This window comes from Strongylocentrotus purpuratus, unplaced genomic scaffold (assembly GCF_000002235.5).
Source record: "Strongylocentrotus purpuratus isolate Spur 01 unplaced genomic scaffold, Spur_5.0 spur5_scaffold_9, whole genome shotgun sequence".
Taxonomy (NCBI): domain Eukaryota; kingdom Metazoa; phylum Echinodermata; class Echinoidea; order Camarodonta; family Strongylocentrotidae; genus Strongylocentrotus; species Strongylocentrotus purpuratus.
The window spans coordinates 15,330,080-15,350,560 of record NW_022145615.1 but is presented as its reverse complement, the minus strand read 5'-3'; the positions used below and the strand labels follow the sequence as shown (position 1 = coordinate 15,350,560).

The 20,481-nt window shown below is 35.0% G+C and overlaps 1 protein-coding gene across 1 annotated transcript in view; it reads left to right on the top strand.

Annotated features, from left to right (window-relative positions):
- The window catches only part of LOC576418 (COP9 signalosome complex subunit 2), a 29,015-nt gene extending 8,818 nt beyond the window's left edge, over positions 1-20,197 (top strand). The window contains exons 2-12 of the mRNA XM_775103.5: positions 932-1,045; positions 3,163-3,240; positions 3,726-3,779; positions 7,299-7,460; positions 9,006-9,083; positions 11,119-11,293; positions 11,939-12,117; positions 13,154-13,304; positions 13,890-13,972; positions 14,520-14,578; positions 15,216-20,197. Of these exons, the coding sequence (XP_780196.1) occupies positions 932-1,045; positions 3,163-3,240; positions 3,726-3,779; positions 7,299-7,460; positions 9,006-9,083; positions 11,119-11,293; positions 11,939-12,117; positions 13,154-13,304; positions 13,890-13,972; positions 14,520-14,578; positions 15,216-15,360 (1,278 nt within the window). The 3' untranslated portion in view covers positions 15,361-20,197. The remainder of the gene's footprint in view (positions 1-931; positions 1,046-3,162; positions 3,241-3,725; positions 3,780-7,298; positions 7,461-9,005; positions 9,084-11,118; positions 11,294-11,938; positions 12,118-13,153; positions 13,305-13,889; positions 13,973-14,519; positions 14,579-15,215) is intronic.
- The last annotated feature ends 284 nt before the right edge of the window (positions 20,198-20,481 follow it).

Below are 20,481 nucleotides of genomic sequence, written 5' to 3'. Positions count from 1 at the left end.
ATGATGCCAAGCTCCAAGTAAAGTGTTGGTAATCAATTAATCATCCTAATGAGTATCGATTGTTTCAAGAAATTGCAATACACGGTCATCCTGTGTTTTCTGAAGTAATCGTTGCATCAACTCCTAGTCCTAGCTACCTAGAGCGACAAACAATTTCAATTCACCACCCAAATTAACCTGCATATGTTGTTATATAAAATAACAAAATAAAATCTTACTTTACAAGATTTTTTCAAATACGTCTTGTGCTAGCTACATTTAGTCTAGCATCATGTGTGCTGCCCGGTGTGAAAGTACATACTGCACTACTTATAGCTACTTGCGCCCTCTATAGCAAACAATAACAACGCTGACCATGTAGAGATTAAGTTGCTGACTACCATTAATCAAGTCCATTTGTTTATACGTGCAGTTGTTAAAAAGAAGAAGCGTTAACCCGTATGTGCCAAGCTACACGGCCTTTAACACCCAACTTACAAACTCATTTCAGGAAACCATCAATAGAATTAGCCTTAAAGAGAAGGTTGAGTTCTGGGGAGAGGTGAAAAATAACTTGTGAGCGTTATCATTGTTATTGTGCAAGTGTGCCAATTACCTAACGATAATGCATGGAAGTATGACATTGTATATTATTTGTATCAATCAGAGGATATTCTTTGTCTTTGTTTTCTTATGTGAAGATGAGATCTTCTCATGGAAATTTAAGTATTTTCATTATTGTTTGTTTTTTAACAGCCCTTGTAGAGCATTTCAGTTCAGTCACTTCACACTTGATATTCTCTTTGTTGAAATCTAGAATCCATTGACTCTGACTCTTTGGCTTCTTCCATTATCAAATATGTTCACAAGCTGGTCTGGAAAATCAAGAGTTTTTACAATGTAACAGTCTGCATTAAATTTAAACATATTTTTTCTCTTTGTTTTTAAAAAGGAATATTCTGAAGACACCAATTCCGAGCCAGATGTAGACCTCGAGAACCAGTACTACAACTCCAAGGCATTGAAAGAAGATGATCCCAAGTCAGCACTAGAAAGTTTTCAAAAGGTAAGATTTCTTGATACTTTGGATTTTCTATTTGTGCCCAAAAAACAGAAATATGATATAATGATCTGGCCTACATGTATTATTAAATCTAATATTTTATTCAATATTCATAAGTATTCAACATCATTCAGCCTTTTCTCAAGATTTCTTTCTAGGAATTTGCACATCAGTGTTAATGGTAATACAATTTAAGCAGCTTTACATGAGTGCCCAGGAAATTCTGCAGATAACATTATACAATTTCATATGAATTCCAAGTTTACTATAAACGAAACCAGCTTTTCTTTCATAGGAGTTTTTGTAAATTTGTTTAGGTATGGAATAGAGAGGCAGTTCTGATAAATTTTATCTGACAGACACACTTGAATGACTGAAATGTCAAGCTCCAGTCCATTTGCATGCTGAGTAGTTGTAAGAAAGCTTTAAAAGGAAAGTCCACCCTTATATTAAGTTTATTTAAATAGAAGCAGAAAAATTAGAGGAACAAGTCGGTGAAAGTTTTGAGCAAATTTTGATCAGAAATAAGAAAGTTATGAATTTTAGAAGTTGCGATCAATCAAACACAAATTGGCAATCTTGCAAGCTCCTCTCCAAATTGCTCTGTACATTGTACATAAAATTTCATGAACTTTAATTTTCTTCATTATTGATGATGGAGTAGATTTTTCTCATACAGAGGTTGAATACAAACATATTTGTAATAATAATATTAAGAGTGCATGTATGATTGAAAACGTTAGAATTCTGCCTTTTTTAGTACAAAGCAAAAGGGAGGAGAGCCCGCAAGATACGTCACAGAGGTTTTCAACTTCTGTTTGATTGATCATAACTTTCTTATTTTCAATCAGAATTTGCTCAAACTTTCACTGACCTGTTCCTCTCATTTTTTTGCATCTATTAAAACCAACTTAATATCAGGGTGTACTTCCCCTTTAACCCTATCATTTCAAAAGCTCCTTTGAAGGGCATAGAGAGGTTATAATGTGATATGGGCTACCGGTATACAAGAAACGGAAATTATTATTATTATTCTGACTTGTTTTGTCAGTTGAGCTTATATTAGAGATACTGATGTACTTTCATACAAACTTCTGAATTAGAGTTTATTCAAATTTCTTGCATAATAAATGAGAAGTTGTAACCAAAGAATATTAAAATAAATATTTTGAATATCTTATTCAAACAACAATCAATGTCTATGCTTCATTTCAAGTCAGTGGATACTTTATTTCTGAGATTTTTGTGATTTTTTTTTTTTAAATCAAGAAATATGCAAACGTATATGTACATGTACATGTAGCTCATTAGTATGTGCATAATCAAAATAAACTGATATTGTATCACTTAATGAACTGCATATGTAGGCTTGTTGTTTATAAGTTACTGTTTTGCATAAAATCAGGCATTTGATTTTCTCAATCTTCAAGATTCCTTTTTTTAGGGGGATGTGAAGATGACCCCCCCCCCCCCCCCAAGTCATAATGAGCTCTTTGAAAGCCCAGTCAGAATAAGGTTAAGTCATATCATTAACTATGATCTTCATTTCAATGTTAAAGTATCTTCTGTTTAGCCATTTATAAATCTCAGTGATGTAAATAGAGAACCTGACCTACATGTACATGTACATGTACATCATTGAATTAGCAGAATCATTATTTTGAAATATTTTCCAATTAGTTTTGAACTTTTAGTTCATCCTTCTGATTATTAAATCATGTGTAGTAGCATGCTCCAATGGAATATGTGTAACATGAACTTGTCTATAAACAAAACAGGTGATAATTATATGGATGAACTCACATAGCTTTTGAGAGTCTGGATAATCCATTTTCAAATATTATTAAGTTTTTACCCTATGATTACATTTGCTTTTTCATTTAATCTAAGAGTTACTTAATTTAAAGGCACACTGTCCTACTTGTAGCTACTTGCTCCCTCTATATAGAAAACTTCCCCAATCAGTGCCTGTTGATCCCCCATGATCCTCTTTTTCTTATGTTAAATGAGAGCTGAGATAATGAGATAGCCACCTGTCACAGTGACCTCGTTGGGCGGTCTAATCCCTTCTGGCTTAAGTAGTAAAGCCTGCCTTTAAATGTTGTGTTTATATCATCTAGGTATTGGACCTTGAAGATGAGAAAGGAGATTGGGGTTTCAAGGCGCTCAAACAGATGATCAAGATTAATTTTCAGCTGGTAAGCACACACAAAATCCTGATGTGTTATTTTTTGTTACCAATTTGAGACGTTTTTTACAACTTATTGTCAAGATGAATTTTAGACACTTTTTAGGGCTGAATCTTTTATCTGGAAAAGAAAAAACATCTATTGCTCTTACCATATTGTGACTACCCAAACAATGTTAGATTAATTTTGATTCATAGCCAATTTTTTGGAGTTGCAATGTCTCTACTCTACTCATGGTTTGTGGTGAGAATGTGATATCACATGTGTTTTTTTTTTACTCTAAATACATGTAGCTATTTAACAAGCCAAAATGAATCATAAATAATTCATTCATAGGCAGTGATTAACATGAATGTTTCTTGTTTCAGCCTTTATATCAACTTATCAAAAATGAAAATCTGTAAAATTATAACACTTTGTTTTAAACAAACATCTGTTTAGAGTGATTTGATAGTTTTGTATTATGTAATGTTATATCTTTGTTGCTGTTGCAGGGAAACTATGGGGAAATGATGACAAAATACAAGTTACTATTAACATACATCAAGGTAAGAAAAAAAGAGAGGTTTAATCATTCTACTTATTGTATCCCCGGTAGTATGCTGGAGGATACTTTGGATTCAGCAGCAGCACGCCGTCGCCGCGTCCACCGCGTCATATTCTTGTGTGCGCTCTAACTGCCACATTCCTTTACAGATTTCTTTCAAATTTTGTGTGGAGGTGTATCTTGGTATAATCTTCTAGACTTATAATTTTTGGTGCTGCCCTCAGTGTTCTTTTTTGTATAGGGTAAACAGCCATATTTTTTTGATGGTTTGTCTGTGCTCTATAGTTCACATTTTTTTAAAGGTTTTTTTTCTTCAAATTTTGAACAAAGGTGTATGTTGGTAAAATCTATGCACCTATAGTTTTCGGTGATGCTGTCACCAGTGTCCTATAATTTATAGGGTCAAAGGTCATATTTTGCAGGATGGATTGAGTGCACTCTGCAGACCACATTTCTTGATGGTTGTTTTCCAAACTTTGTATAGAGGTGTATCTTGGTACATTCTATGTAATGTTTACTTTTTTGTGATGCAGCCCTCATTGTTCCATCCTTTATAGGGTTAAAAGCCATTTGTCCCTTTTGTGTGCTCTTACTGCTTGATGGATTTCTTTCAAATATTTTATGCAGGTGTGTCTTTGTAAAATCTACACATCTTAAGTGTTTGGTGATGCTTATCCTAGTCTTGACAATAGTCCGAGCCACTAGGGGCGATCTCTACATGTACGTCATCCTTATGTTTCAGGGAGGGGAGAGGGTATCTTTGTCCCTCCTTCGAACATAAGGATGACACAAAAATTGCTGCCAGTGCCGGGGGATACATTCGCATTGCGCGGTAACGAAGATTGCGATATTTCTAGTTTTCTCTGAAGTTTCACGTGGCATGTTTATTTTTCCCAATGTTCTTGGATGTTATATGTGTAAATACTCATTAAGGAATTGAATCGTGTCTGAAATGTTTTCATTATGCTCTTCTTTAAAGACCCTATCGGAAGAAAAAAAAATCAAATATATGAATTAATTATCAACAGGAAGCTTATAAAGCCATAGATTACAATAATATCAATTAAGTATGCTATTTTATTAACTGTCAGAGGAGTAACAGCTCTCTGAAAACTTTATATATCTAAAGCTTTGAAAATCAGAAGTTGTTGACCTAAAAACTAGCTATCATCTTGATGCCACCTTATGTGGAGTACCCATATTCACAATGACTTTGCATTAAAGGGAACCAAAACCTTCATGCTAAGTTACTTTTATTTTAAAGTTTAAAAGGTTTGAATAAAATCAGTGAAAATTTTAACAAAATCGGGCAAGGAATAAGGAAGTTAGAGCTTTTTGAAATGACTAGTCACTAGAGGGCGGTATTCAATTTGTTGTGGTCGAGTGGATACGTTGCCGGACTGTCGATCGCAAGGTCCGCGGTTCGAGTCCCGCCGCCGCACTAATGTTCTTTGGCAAGACATTGATTTACATTTGCCACACTCCACCCAGGTTAAGTAAATGGGTACCTGGTAGGAATTTATTCCTTGAAATGCTAGAGCGCCGTATGGCAGCCGTGCTAAAGCCAGGGTAATAATCCGGAGCGCCAGGAGGGTCAAATCTGACTGACATGAGCGCTATACAAGAACCCACTATTATTATTATTATTATTATCATCTGTGGACAACTCTCCATGCCTTTTGTACATAAAATTTCACAATTTTTTCCTATTCTTCGTATTTATTTGTGTTCTTGATCCGACTTCATAACATGTGAAGTAGAATATCATTTTGCATTCTATATCTTGCTTTCAGGGGAGTGGATTATCTCAATCACAAGAAAACGAAAAAATTGTGAAATTTTATGTACAAAAGGCATGGAGAGTTGTCTGATTTTATACCTTGCCCGATTTCGTTCAAATTTTCACTGATATTTTTTAAATATCTTAAACTTTACAATAAAAGTAACTTAGTATGAAGGTTTTGGTTCCCTTAAATTAAGCATGGCTCATCACCTCAGCTATATAAGTGAACCGGTAGGGTCCACATGTTATGTCGTCACCGTAGCTGGGGCAAATTTTACCCCTGTTGACCCGTAATTTGGAGGGATGCAGAAAATGAGGTTTTAATTTGCTATTGTGAAATGCCAAAAGGAAAAATAGTTTTTATTCCCCTATATTGGTATTCGATGTTCATTCAGCTTTCCATTGATATAGGCCAAATAACAAAAAAAATGTGTTTCCCGTCCAGACTTTTTACAAAAAGAAGGAGGCAGGGCATTACTATTTACTCTTATAGCTGGCCAAGCATATTTATTTACAGATATTGTGATATGTGAGTATACTGATGTAATATATGACAAAAACAAATGAATTGTATCACTTAAAGGTAATACAAAGTTTTGGGAAACTTTGAAAACTGGGTGGATAGTGATTCTTTACAATTTTGATATATTTGGATGCCCCTGTAGATGTATCATAAGCACTAGAAAAATTAGCCCCTGAAACACTTCTGCTTTCGAGAAATATTGAATATAAAAATTTACTGGTGCTCCCGGTAAATTTTGATAAATTTCAATGAGCGCCTACTGCCATACAATGGTAGCTGCGACCATGAAAATTTCAGAATAAGTAGATGTGATATATCATTTCCAACTGGGAATAGCTTATCGGTCGATTTTAATCAAGAAACATCGTTGTATAGCTTAATTAATATCTTGACCTTGAGAGGGAGCTATACAACATAACAAGTGTATTATTTACAATTTCATAACTTTAGACTCGATTTCAACTGCGACAACGATCAGTGAATATTGCTTCTAATATGTTCATTTGAACCAAATTCATGACCCCATACCAAAACTTTGTATTACCTTGAAGAAGCTATTTACCGTAAACAAAATGCATATCACAGGTTTTAGGGGGGGGGGGGCTTCTTTTTTTTCTGAAAAGTAAATATTTAAAAAAAGGAGGCGGCGGCCAAAAAGGAGATGGGCGGGGACAAGAAACACTTCATTTTTGTTACTTGGCCTAAAGTTTTATTTTGGGTAGGGTCTTAAAGGAGAAGGTTAAAAATTATTGAATTAAGTTTTCATTATTTTTATGTCATTGTGAAAGCTTAACAAAGAAAAATGTTGACTGAAAAGGATGGCTCATCAAATGCCCTCATACCGGTATTCAAAATATGACAAGTAACAGCTAAAGGTTGTGGACCGCAAATTTCATGCCACATGTTTGCGTAGCCCCATATACACACTTTTCTGTCTACAGTACATGTGACTCTTAGCAGGACCAAGCCAATTCCTTTTCATTTCTGATGATTCCAAACCTCACAGTATACACCAATACTTGTGTGCTACATGGTCAACCTCCAATTGCTTCCATTGCAAGTGCACGACCAAAACTCAAGTTTTTCTTAAATTCAAAGATATCAAGTTGAAAGTATCCAGGTAAATTGTCATGTGTACAACATCAAGCTTATATACATACAGTGCTAGTACTACATCTATCTAATACCCTTTCAAAATTTGTATGTTACCTCAGAGTGCAGTAACGAGAAACTACTCAGAGAAGTCCATCAATAGCATCTTAGACTACATCTCTACTTCCAAGAACATGCAACTGCTTCAAGAATTCTATGAGACTACTCTCATGGCTCTCAAGGATGCCAAAAATGACAGACTATGGTTCAAAACAAACACAAAGGTTAGTAAAAAAAAACTTACCTCATCTGTTCTGAATGCCACACACATGTTAGAGACATAAAGAGTTTAATTCGAGAACAGACCAACACAAATCTGTAAATAGCACCCCCTCCCCCCTCCCGAAAAAAGAAAAACAAATGTAGACCATTTATTTCTCATACCTGCCAACTACTATGATTTTGTCGTAATTATTACGATTTTTTGTTTTAAATTTCGCCTTTCAATTTTGTGTCACAAATTCACCTGGCACTGTCCAGGCCGACGCTTACCCGTGCCCGGGAGAGCATCGGCATGGTACCGTGGGTAAAAATGTTTCCCAGCTCAATCACTGTCAACTCACCACTCAGAAACTGGGACCAAATGTCCGGATTTATGTTTGGACTCAGAGCAAAATTAGTCTGTCATCTTTGGTTTTAAAAACAGCAATGTTTACTATTATTATTATTATTAAATCAGCGCCTTCAACTGCAACTCAAAGTAAAATAGCAGGAGTTTTCGGTGACGGACCTGGGATACCGTTGTATGGTAGTGGCATTTTTGTAAATGTTTTTTTATTTAAAAAAAAACATGGCGTCCGAGTATTTGAGTATTTGCCTGTAAGCCTGGGACCGCCTGGGACCACTACCGCAAATCTCCGAGTATAAGACGCACTTTTTTGCTGCCGAAAAAAAATGAAAGTCGGGGGTGTGTCTTATACACAGGTACAAAAAAAAAATATATATATATATATATTTTTTTTTTTGGTTAAGTTTTGATTTATGCCCCTCCACTTGGCACTATGTCTGGCAATATCTCCCAGCTCAGTAATCGGTATGTTGACTCACCACTCGGAAACTAGAATAACACTCAAATTTGTCTGTCATCTTGGTTTGAAGGTAATCTTTCTAACAGATCTCAATATGTAGTTTATCATAATAATTCATCCAATTTTCTTCTATTACACACGGTGTACCACAAGGTTCTATCCTAGGAACTCGACTGTTTTTAATTTACATTAATGATCTTACACATTCTTCTAAAAACGACATTGTTAATACTTTTTGTGACAAGTTCATAAGCACAAATCGGGGCCTTCAACTGCACGTCGCGGTTAAATGAAAGTCCTTCCCCACGTGGGTTTTTTAACACAGACATAAGACATAAGGCAAAAAAATAGGGGTGCGTCTTATACACAGAGATTTACGGTATGCACATCCCTTTATTTTTCTCCTCCAGGGTCTATTTCATCGGGAATTTTGAGCTTTTAGTCCTACCATCATATCATTACCCTGGCTTTAACCGAGCTATTATGAAAAGGTACACATGCATTTAAGGAATTTCTTCCTACCGGGTACCCATTTACCTCACTTGGGTGGAGTGCAGCAAATGTAGATCAGTATCTTGCCAAAACACATTAGTACTGCGACAGGACTTTATCTGCGAACCATGTGATCGACAGTCCAGTGACATATCCACTAGACCACGATACCTCTACATTAGTAAATTAATCAGTCATGTAATATTGGTATGCTCTATCTTTAAATTTATTATTCCTCCTTCTTTTTAGCTTGGAAAACTGTACTACGACAGAGAAGAATTCAATAAGTTGGCAAAGATCTTAAAACAGTTACATCAATCATGTAAAGTGAGTACCTCTCTTCTTAAGTCATTCAGCTGATCACAACTGACAACAATTTTCATGGGTGCCTTTTCAAGTGCACCCAAAATGTAATAATAATGATGATGATGATGATGATGATACTAATAACAACAACAGCAACAACACTTATTATAATGATATTAATGATAATGTTAATGATTATAATGATAATGATGATAATAATATGGTCTCTACGCTTGTTAGAACATCACTGTATTAGTGTCTCAAAAACTCGGATGACGCATTCAAGAACAATTGTGTTTTCAGCTTGGATTTAGATTGATCCAACCATGGACCTATTACGGATGGACATTCATCGTTATCTTAACAAATTCATTGTGATTGTCTCCGTAAATGTCGTCTCAATAACATTCCCACATGTTTCTTCACTTTGATCTCATCATGGTCACTGCCAAAAAGCCGGGACAGAATCAAGATAGTGATTTTACACATTTTAATCTACATGCGCAGAAGATAATAACTCGCCTAAATCATGGAAAATCGATGTGCAGTTCTGGCTTATAATTGGAAATTGTTGTACATGTATTTTATTTTGAAAAACATGTTGATATTACCATATAGAGGTTATTTTTTTATTTTTTGGTTGTGATTTAAAATCCAGTTTCCCCCTACTTCTTCATTATATTCCAGAGTTACAACGCACAGGGCTGATACAGATCATGGCCTTCTAATTGTTTATAAGGTCATAGGTGTGTGCGAAAGTTTGCGAATCAGTAATAATACATTTCATATCACCAAAATCATCTGCTTTTCAACTTTGCTGCTCCCCATTGGGGATGCTTTCATTTAAGACACACTCTTACAGAGCACATCATCCAAACAAAACCCAAGAGAGGGAAACTGCTCGCTGCACCTTTGTCATTTTTTGTCAATGACCGAAAATGCTTACGCAGTCGTTATAGTTAAAACAGCTGAATGTTCTCATTAAGATGCACATAATCAGAAGGCGGCGACTTATCATTGGATCAAAGAAAGAATCACGTTGAATGTCCATCCGTAATAGGTCCATGATCCAACTGAGTGATATTCCTTAGATTTTGTGGGAGTTCATTCCATTGTTCCGGTGCTATCTTTTAAAATGCCCTATCTCTATATGATTTTGTCTGCACAGAAATTGGAAAGAACAGATTTTTTTATTTGAACAGATATTGTGTTTGGGTGCGTACACTTGTTGATGAGTTTACAAAAATAAACAGGTGCAATACCATGTATACATCTGAACACCAGAACAAGTAGTTTATATTCAATTCTAGATGTTATAGGTTACCAGTGAAGTTCAGATAGGATAGTAAATACATGTTTGTATTTCCCTTTGGCTACAGTGAGTTATTATTATCTAATTGACTTGAAATGAAAGTATTTGTTGTTTTCTGGTCCAGAAATGTTCTCATTCTACCAACTTTATACATACCCATACATACCCAAATGAATTTCTTTGCAAGATGTTATATGTATGACCTCAGTTTTCATTGTATTCAATTTTACACTATTTTGATTTGACAATTTTTAAATTTCATTCAGACATAATTTTATTTTAGGGATTACTGTCTGTAGGACATTCCTTTTCTGAGAATATCCTGTATATTTGAGTGTCATCAGCATATACAATTTCACCAATATCGCGCTTTTCAATCAAGTCTTCAAACTGTGCTGTATTCATTATGAAGCTGAGCTGGCCCGTAACTGAACCTTGAGATACATCTTCATTTGGCTGATGAGTCCAGACAACACACTATACCCTTTTAGATCTATTTCTTAAGTATGTATCAAACCAGTTCAATACCACCCTGGCCGGACAGACAGACGAACCATAACAAGACAAGAGATGGGATGACATGGCTAGTATTGTCAAATGCAGAAGAATAACCAAGCATCATGAGTGATGTACCAAAGAGGTTTTTTTTTTTTAATCATCCAGGCATTGCCAAAACCAACTCTATCAAAATTTACATGAATCTAATTCTTTGAAGAAACATTTCATTGTCTCAATGATGTGTAGAACCAAGATGGAACAGATGATCTAAAAAAGGGCACCCAACTTTTAGAAATCTATGCACTTGAGATCCAGATGTACACATCACAGAAGAACAACAAAAAACTGAAAGCTCTGTATGAGCAATCTCTGCAAATCAAGTCAGCAATACCTCATCCACTCATCATGGGTGTTATCAGAGGTAGGTCAAATGTCGGAGTAATAAGCCACTGCAGAGATATCATTATAGGTCACTTGTACAAAACTGTAAAACCTGTTGAATCGAATGCTGGATTCGTGCTTATAAAAGTTGTGTAATCATTATTCATTTATGCACTGGCAGTTCATTCCATGATACACAGGTGGAAGTATTCTTTTCAAGATGGCAAACAAAAGGTACCAGAATTCATAAAACACCTTCATTACTTTGGCAGTGATTATCCTAAAGAGTACAAGTGGGACATATCCATACATGGATATTTGGGGGTCATCTGTACAAGTTCTATCTTCAAAGTGGCTCATTGTGTGTGGAAGGAAATTTAATTGGTAGTGTGCAAAATGCATTTTATTTCAGGTCTGTCTTTTTTTTTATTAAGCTTTTTGCTCTGGGAATTTGATCTGACACATGTTCCAATGCCATTTCATATGGGCTTTATTTTGTCCAAGAAGTAGGGTCAGGGTTGGGGTAGTGATTGGGTTATAGGTTAACTTAGGGCCAGGTAATTTCGGGTCCAGGAATGAAGGTAGGAATTTAGTTACGAACAGGAATTAAAGCATTTGTTGTCATGGTATGTGTGGTAAAATCAGGTTTTTCCATCTATTTATCTATTGACCCTTTCACCTGCAGAATGTGGTGGCAAGATGCATCTACGGGAGTGTGAATATGAGAAGGCACATACAGATTTCTTTGAGGCTTTCAAGAACTATGATGAATCAGGCAGTCCCAGGAGAACAACATGTCTCAAGTACTTGGTCTTAGCTAACATGCTCATGAAATCAGATATCAACCCATTTGAATCACAAGAGGTATGAACTTTTTAATTTGTCAATATTCAAGTACGGTTGGCTTTCTCGTAAGTGGTGCTTGTTTTCATTTGTACCAAATGGTGGTAGTGAAGATGATGATGATGATTATGATGATGATGATAATAATAATGATGATAATGACGATGATGAAGATGATGATAATGATAAAGATTGTGATGGTGATGATGATGATGATGATGATGATGTGGTGATGGTGATGGTGATGATTATTATGAGTATGATGGTGATGATAATGACGATGATGAAGATGATGGTGGTGGTAGTGGTGGTGAATGATGGAAGCTTCTTGTATAGTACTGGTATATGCCACCGCAGGGCACTTGTAGCATTTGCCCTGAAATATCCTGTTTGGAGCAAGAAGGGCATTGGCACTGTGTTAAAGTATGAATTAACCCTGTTTATGGCTCCAAACAGATGGTCCCAACTTAACAGTCAATGCATTAAGGCTAACAAAAATGAGATTAGCTCCCATGATTCTTCTTGGTAGTTATGATGATGTTACTGTAGAAAGCAGCTATGTCTGGAATGTGGATATACTAGGTTACAGAAACTCTTCTGATACATTACACAAAGCATTTACTTTCCAAATCTTTTCTCCATAGAAGTAGAAGACTCTGTCACCCCGAACTGTATCCCTAAGAATGCCAAGTCAATAAATCTGTCACATGTACATGTCTACTAAATGACACTGCACTTTGTAAATTCTGCAGGAGTAATAAAAAAAACCTCAGTCATATTTGTGGACATGCACATGAAATAATTGTGAATTCCATACCAGAAAGTATGTACATTGTAACCGGACTAAAATGTAGCTATCTGTATTTTCAATTCATTACTGAACCAAATGTCTTCTTGAGTTTTACATACATTTTACGCCATTGACTACCATATTAGAAGTATGATATTACTTGGTCAATTTTGAATAATACCTAATACTCATTTTACTTTTGTGTTATCTAATGCATGCAGGAATTTAATTATGATCATTAAAAATTGCTCTTGATTTTGTTAACAGGCTAAACCATACAAGAATGATCCTGAGATCCTAGCAATGACGAATCTAGTCAGTGCCTACCAGAATAACGACATCAATGAGTTTGAGAAGATCTTAAAGAACAACAGACGGAACATCATGGATGATCCATTTATAAGGGAACACATAGAAGGTAGCCATTAATATTATCACTCTTACTGGTTATATATCAGTTGCTCCAGAACTGCTCCGTTGAAAACTCCCTATGCTAACTAAATGCTTAACTTAACCCTTTACCAAATATTATATCTAAGCCTGAGTCTAAATTTTTCCCTGCTCAGGTCTCTGACTATGTCACAATCCACTGACCAAATTGTCAATATGAGATTCGCACAGACTTGAATAGTGATCTTATATTTCTAACATTTATAAATTTATTATTGTCAGTCCAATTCATTTCAAACTTTCGCCATTCTGTTTCTTATTTTCGTGCTTTCATACAAATGAAGTTATCACAAGACTTTTAAATAGCAGTACTCAGATCACAAGCTCATTCATCGTGCACACATGTGTTTGTGTTTACACAAGGGTGGTTTTGGGCTCACTTTGGGCTCACTTTGGGCTATTGAAAAGTCACATATTCTCTTTATTCTGCCAAAGCCTCCCTTAGTGTTCTGGATTTCCTATGGACAATGATGTGTAAAACTTATTGGTGTTATTTTCATGAATGTATGACATTCTTTATATAATTAATATCTGTTGAATCGATTGCTTACAGATCTGCTGAGGAACATCAGAACACAAGTCTTAATCAAACTCATCAAACCCTACACAAGAATCCATATTCCTTTCATTTCAAGAGTAAGTATACCATGTATTCAAAATTTTGAGTATCTTTTTTTCTATCTCGTAGCTTTTTATTTATTCTCTCTCTCTCTCTCTCTCTCTCTCTCTCTCTCTCTCTCTCTTTCTCCCCTCCCCCTTCCTCTCTCTCTCTCTCTCTCTCTCTCTCTCTCTCTCTCTAATTGATATATCAAGTAATACAATGTGTTCTTGTTGTTTTAGAAGAAATAAGCTTTGCATTTGTAAAAGCTCCATTTTGTGGTTAAATTGTTAAAATTACATCTGAAATTAATGATAATCATTTTCTTATCAAATTGAAACCTTGAATTATGACATTGTTTCATGTGATTAATTGCACAGCCCACTTAAATTGTCATCCAAATGTTACATTTGAAAATGCTTTATGCATTTAAAAAAAAATGTTCATTGATCAATATTGTTTTCTTTAACTGTTCAACCTTATTCCTCTTATTATATATGTAATGACTTTATTACATTTTATTGATGTGTAGAAACTTACGCAATACCAATATTTATTCTTTCTTTATATCTTATATTTGTACAGGAACTTAACATAGATGTAGCAGAAGTTGAAAGCTTACTAGTTCAGTGTATATTAGATAAGTAAGTATGTGTTGTTATTATCACATAAATTTAAACAGGTTTATGAATAAAGTTAATTATAACTGTATGAGTTCAGGTATGCATTGAAGGTTGTTCATCATGACTGCATTATGAACTGGATTTACTGTGGAATCTTCATATTATATGTAATTTTTTTAAACACTTGTTGGCACATTGAGTATATTTGGATTGCAGCATCTGAGGAGGGTTGATGTAGTGCATGCTTGAAGGTAATAGAGTGATTTATTGACAAATTCATCATCTTCTGATGAGATACCAGTCTATATACATGATTATCCCTGTTCCAAGAGTTATCATTAGTTTCTGTACTATTTTGCAACGTTATGCTGATTTATAAGTCAGTGTTTGTTTTGCAATTGTCTTTCACTTAACAAAATGAAGTAATTCTGAATAAGTCCACGAACTGAATAACAGATGGTACCCTGTTCCTTAAAATGTTTTCATTACTGGCACAAAAGTTTAGAGAGCAATGAGTTACTTTGAGAATTTTGTCTTGTTTTGACTCATGTGGAATTGCCTGATTTCATTCTCTTTTTAAGTCTGTAATATTATACATTCTTGATATTCCCTAATACAGGTACTTTCTCTTTTCATCCCATGACCTTTAACCCCTTAGTACAATATGCGGGAGGATAGACCAGGTCAACCAACTATTGGAATTAGATCAAAAATCAAAAGACACAGCACGTTATCATGCACTAGACAGGTGGACAGTACAACTAGCATCTCTACAACAGTCTGTGGGCAACAAGATGGCTTGACCTCAGTCTACAACAATCTTGCTTCAATTAAACTGTTGCGCTACAATTGTTGTAAATGTAGGACATGAGACATTGTGCTTCACTAAAAGTGCATCTGCTAAATAATCTTCTGAGAAGATTGACTGCATTATCAAAAGCCCCAAAACTGATCTCCTGGTGGAACTACTCAGAAATGTTATCTTCACTTTCTTCAGTGGGAACTCATGCACCCAACAGCAACAGTAATGTATTCCTATCGACCTGAAATCATTAGGGCAACAATCTTTCCCTGATGGTATCAATAGGCTTCTTTATTTAGGATGTGAGTGGTGAGTAATTTGGGACATAGATAAAGTTGGTAAATACAGCGTAAAGTGTGTGGCTGAAGTGCAGTCAATTTTTAGAGAAGATGTACCAGATCATTATTAGCACGCTCCTGGCCAATTCATGTGGAAAGACCATGGCCAACCTTATATGCTACTATTAATCAGAATTCCTGGATGAAATTATGCATATGGTCATGCTGTTTAGAATGTGAATATATCAAGTGCAGCTAAAACACTTCAGATTTCTACCAGTATATTTCTCACCCATTTATTCCCCATTTTTCTTTGATGTTTGATATTTTCCCTGATAATTGACAGTGCCTGATTTGATTTGAGCCCCTCTACCTTTCAGTTTTCATGCTGGGCTTTCTTAGCAATGAGCAAGGATACATTTGTACTTTGTATTTGTTTCCTGGTTCATTTTGTGTTTGGTATGTGTTAGAGAGAACTGCATGTAGGGTTGTGCTTAAAGTGCCATGCTTGACAAAATATATGACAGGGTTCCCACCCATAGTCATGAACAAAAAAATTCTCCTTGAAAGTCAAGGAAATATGAAGTAAAAAAAACTCTCACAAATTGTCTCAATCACAGACATGAAATACTATATATCAGTGTGTGGTATTCGTACGCAACTCCTACCAAAATGTTAATTATCTCATGGAAAAGGGCAAAAATAAGGTCATGGATAGTCATGGAATTTGGTTCTCACATTTTTGTGGGAACCTTGTATAAATACAGTTTTTCAGAAAGAGGTGAAAAATTAGCGACGTAAGGTATTCCAAATTCCCTTATTATTAAAAGTTAAGCACAATGTAGGCAAACTTTAAAAAATATTTAATCATTTTCTAAAATCTTGATACATATCTCAAGAGTTTGACACACCTAAACATTCTTTTGATAGCCTGAAATTGTGATAAATCAAATGATGACAACACCCTTCCTTACCCAACGATAATCGCAACTACATCTGGGCCTCTTGAAGAATTTTGAAACAAATATGAAACGGAGGTGTTGCTGAGTCATATGACAACTTATTTTATGTGCTTATTTTCAGTATCAAATGACTAAATTATACATTACGTAAACACCTCTATTTATTTTGCCAAACATGACAATGTTATTCAGTTAAGTTTGGGATTGCCATGTCCTGTGAAATTTTGTTCGGTTTGGCTACAGCACTGTTTACGATGTAACTTGTCATGGCCGGTTAGTTTTTTGTTAATATTTTGTAGTTATATCAGTCTCTGATACCAATATCTGCTAAGAGTAAATGCAAGTGAACATTTAGAGGTTGCAATCTTTGTGTACCGTAATAGCACTATTGGAAAAGACTCTGACTCGCATCATTAGTCCATTATATCTGCAAAGTTTATAATTGTGTTAATTCCTGCTATACATACACATTTTAGAGGTTATACTACATGAAATTTGATTTTTCTAATCAATGAATTATGATTTCCATTTCTTAGAAATGTTGACAAGCATTTGAGGGAAAATTAAAGACTTGTAATATTATCCAATAAAACATTAATGGGAAATACAGCCGTTTATATGAAATTGAAATTACAAGAATGAAAACTAAAAGCAAAATGCTTAGTTTTTTCAACTGTCAGTATCTTAGGAAGAAATGTACTATCATCTCCATTGATAAAATGAGCCATTTGTCTTCCTATGCATATTATAAGATAAATAACCATTACAAGGTGCTTGTATTTATGCTATCTCTCTTTCCTCTCCTTTTACAAATGAGGTGTTTTAAGGTTATTCTCTCAAAGATTTAATCAGTGAGATATATGCTAGATAAATGCCTGTTTTATGAATATCTGATTTATAGGGAATAATATGAGATAGCTCTTACAGGTACAAAGTTGTGATTGGTCCACATCACATGATATTGATTGCGAGGATCATAAATAGCATACTGCACTCCTGATCATTTGCGATGATAATATTGACCAATCGATCAAATGTGTATATTTTTTACTGGTACATATCCAAGCAATCCTGCATGCCCATTGTTTGCATTGTCTTAGCCATGCATTTGATGGGGAAGTTGGACTGCTCCAGAAAAAAAAAACAAGGCAAGAGAGATTGCAATTTCCCCTTGTTTCATACAACAAAGTGTAATCAAGAATATCTGATTAAGCATTAATATACATTTTTGACCGCAAGGGAGTTATATTTTCCCCCAGTGCTACTTGATACTTGATACTTGATGAGGTAATCCCTGAAGCAGCTTTTCCAAGCTTTACTGGTATGGGATGTGTTGTGACAGCAGGTGAAGGTGCAGACAACTAAAGGGTGTACAATTACTTTATACAGTAAAACAGTGACGTGCAAGTAAAAAAATCATGCTGCTATATGGTTTACAGCATTCTGGAACCTACAGGAGGTTCCAACCCTCTAATGACGGGGAGGGCGGTCATCTGGAAAGCAGCAACTGTTGGGGCAGTAACTGCAGTGACTGGTAGTTGATTCCAGATGCGGATGGTGCGGGGGTAAAATGAGTACTTGTAGGAGTCTATTGTTGCCTCAGGAACAGAGAGCTTGAGTGTGTGGTCTCTTCTGCTGATGTATGTAGCTTTGGTTATGAGGTGAGGAAGACAAATGTTGACTAGCTGGTGGTGTATTTTAAAGATACATCTGCGCACATCTTGAAAATATAGCCCCTTGGGAAACTATAACTCCCTTTTTCGGTCCAAAGAATGTTATATTACACACCCTACTAGTCAAAATCTGTATAATACAACGACAAGTGCATCCAATATCCCATAGTGATGACATTTTCAGAAAACGGGTGTCACTCAAAGAGCTTTCTTGCTTTATTATTTTATAAGTCTTTAACTTTTGAATTTTGGCATCTGCCTAAATCAAATTTTCAAATCTATGGCAAAGGGTTTAGGGAAAAAATCTCTAACAAATTTGAAATATGTTATAATATGCAGAAGTGGAAAATAAAATACCTGGGTATGAAGCATATTAAAAGTATCTGTAAATAGTGTGACAAACTTATATTGTTCTTTTGATACTTCTTTATGTGTGTGATTAAATCACCAATGTTGAAATTCAATATTATGTAAGAAATTAATAATATAATGTTTAAATGAGAGGTTATCCCCTTTAAAAATATTTAAGGCTAGAAAGATGATTATCATAAGAACTGTTTCAAGAGTCTAGGTAGTTAATTATATTTTTTGTCTGGCGACTTTCCATCAATGCATAAATCATATTCCTCATAATACAATGGAGTGAAGAGGCTATTACAGTTTGATTTGATTTATTGTTTTTGAGTAGATCTAGATTGGCCAGTTTACATTATAGTATGAATAGTGTTGTATTACTGTCTCCATCTGCTCATCTCTCTCTCTCTCTCTTTTGTTTCTTCTTTCTCTTTCTTCGTTTTTTTAGCACACCTGAGCCAAAGGCTGTACAGCACTTGAAATTGAGATTTTTAAAGTAAAATTCTCCCTCTAACAAATTTACCTGTATAGACATTCTCTGACATAAACAAATATTTCCATTTCAGAATCTCCTCAAATGTGTTTTGGAATGAGTTAATTAATGCAAGAGAAACATCATCCGCTAGGACCAGAATGGTATGAAATAAGTGTCAATGGATATATCACATATTCATAGTGCTACCTAGTAAAAGGGATTATTCACTTGTGATAATATGTTTAGTGTAAGAGGTTTTAAGGAAATTAATCTTTTCCTTATCTTCCCTACATGCACAAATACCTCCTCTTTTTTTTTTTTTTGGTTACATATAGTTGCTCTTAGTTTGATGGAGATCATCTGTGCAGACAAGGTGTATGAATGTCCATGTTGAGACGAGTGGAAAGGGTTTTATATGCAACACAGACAATGACCTTCACACAGTTTTCCAGGATAGAAGGTTTTGAAAAAGTACATTGCTCTTAAATTTTTGTTTGCCTTGTTTAGTGAAAACAAATTAAATTGTAAGAAATGGGAGAATTATAGCCTTATGTCATCTCACATGTGGGGAAGAATTGTAGGCAAAGTTAAAGATTTTGTCGATATGGATAGCCAAAGGTAGATGTTCAGACTCATGAAATCAGGTTTTGTTTATGTTGTGAAGTGCCCTCTTTTGTTTCAGAGTGTTGTGCTCGCATGTTGGGTCCGCCTTCATCAGATCTGATGCATATGCATGAAACCTTATAAGGAGTGTTCATGAATAATGCATTACCTTCTATTTTTATCAGGTATATAACGTGCATGTACAAACAATTATAATTTTTAAAAAGGCCAACTCTTTTCCCTGTATTGTTTGTTAATGAAAATAAGAGCTACATTTACTCTTACTTTTACTGATTTAGAACTCTGATAATCCTCCAGGTAATTACCTATGAAAACAAGCAAAGTGATTTGCTTTAGAGGAATGAGATGTGAGATAACTTGATGTATAACATTTGTAGGCTGGTGTGTATGGGTGTCATGCCAGTCTACTTGGCTAAAATAATAAGACATGAAGCTACAGAGAAATTAAAACTAATCTTGTATGCCAAGTGCAGTTTGAGTTTTTGTGATTTATTCAATTTATGTTAGATGGAAGAATGAATGGATTAATGCACAAATTAATTGATGAATGGATGGATAAATGAATTGATGGATACATGGATGAATGAATGGAAGGAGATGGATACATGGATGGATGTGTGAATGTATTGATAGGGAGATTGATGAATGGATGGATGGAGATGTGTGAATGAATGGATAGGAAGATTGATAAATGGATGATGAATGGATATGATGATGGATGATATGTGAATGAATGGATAGGAAGATTGATAAATG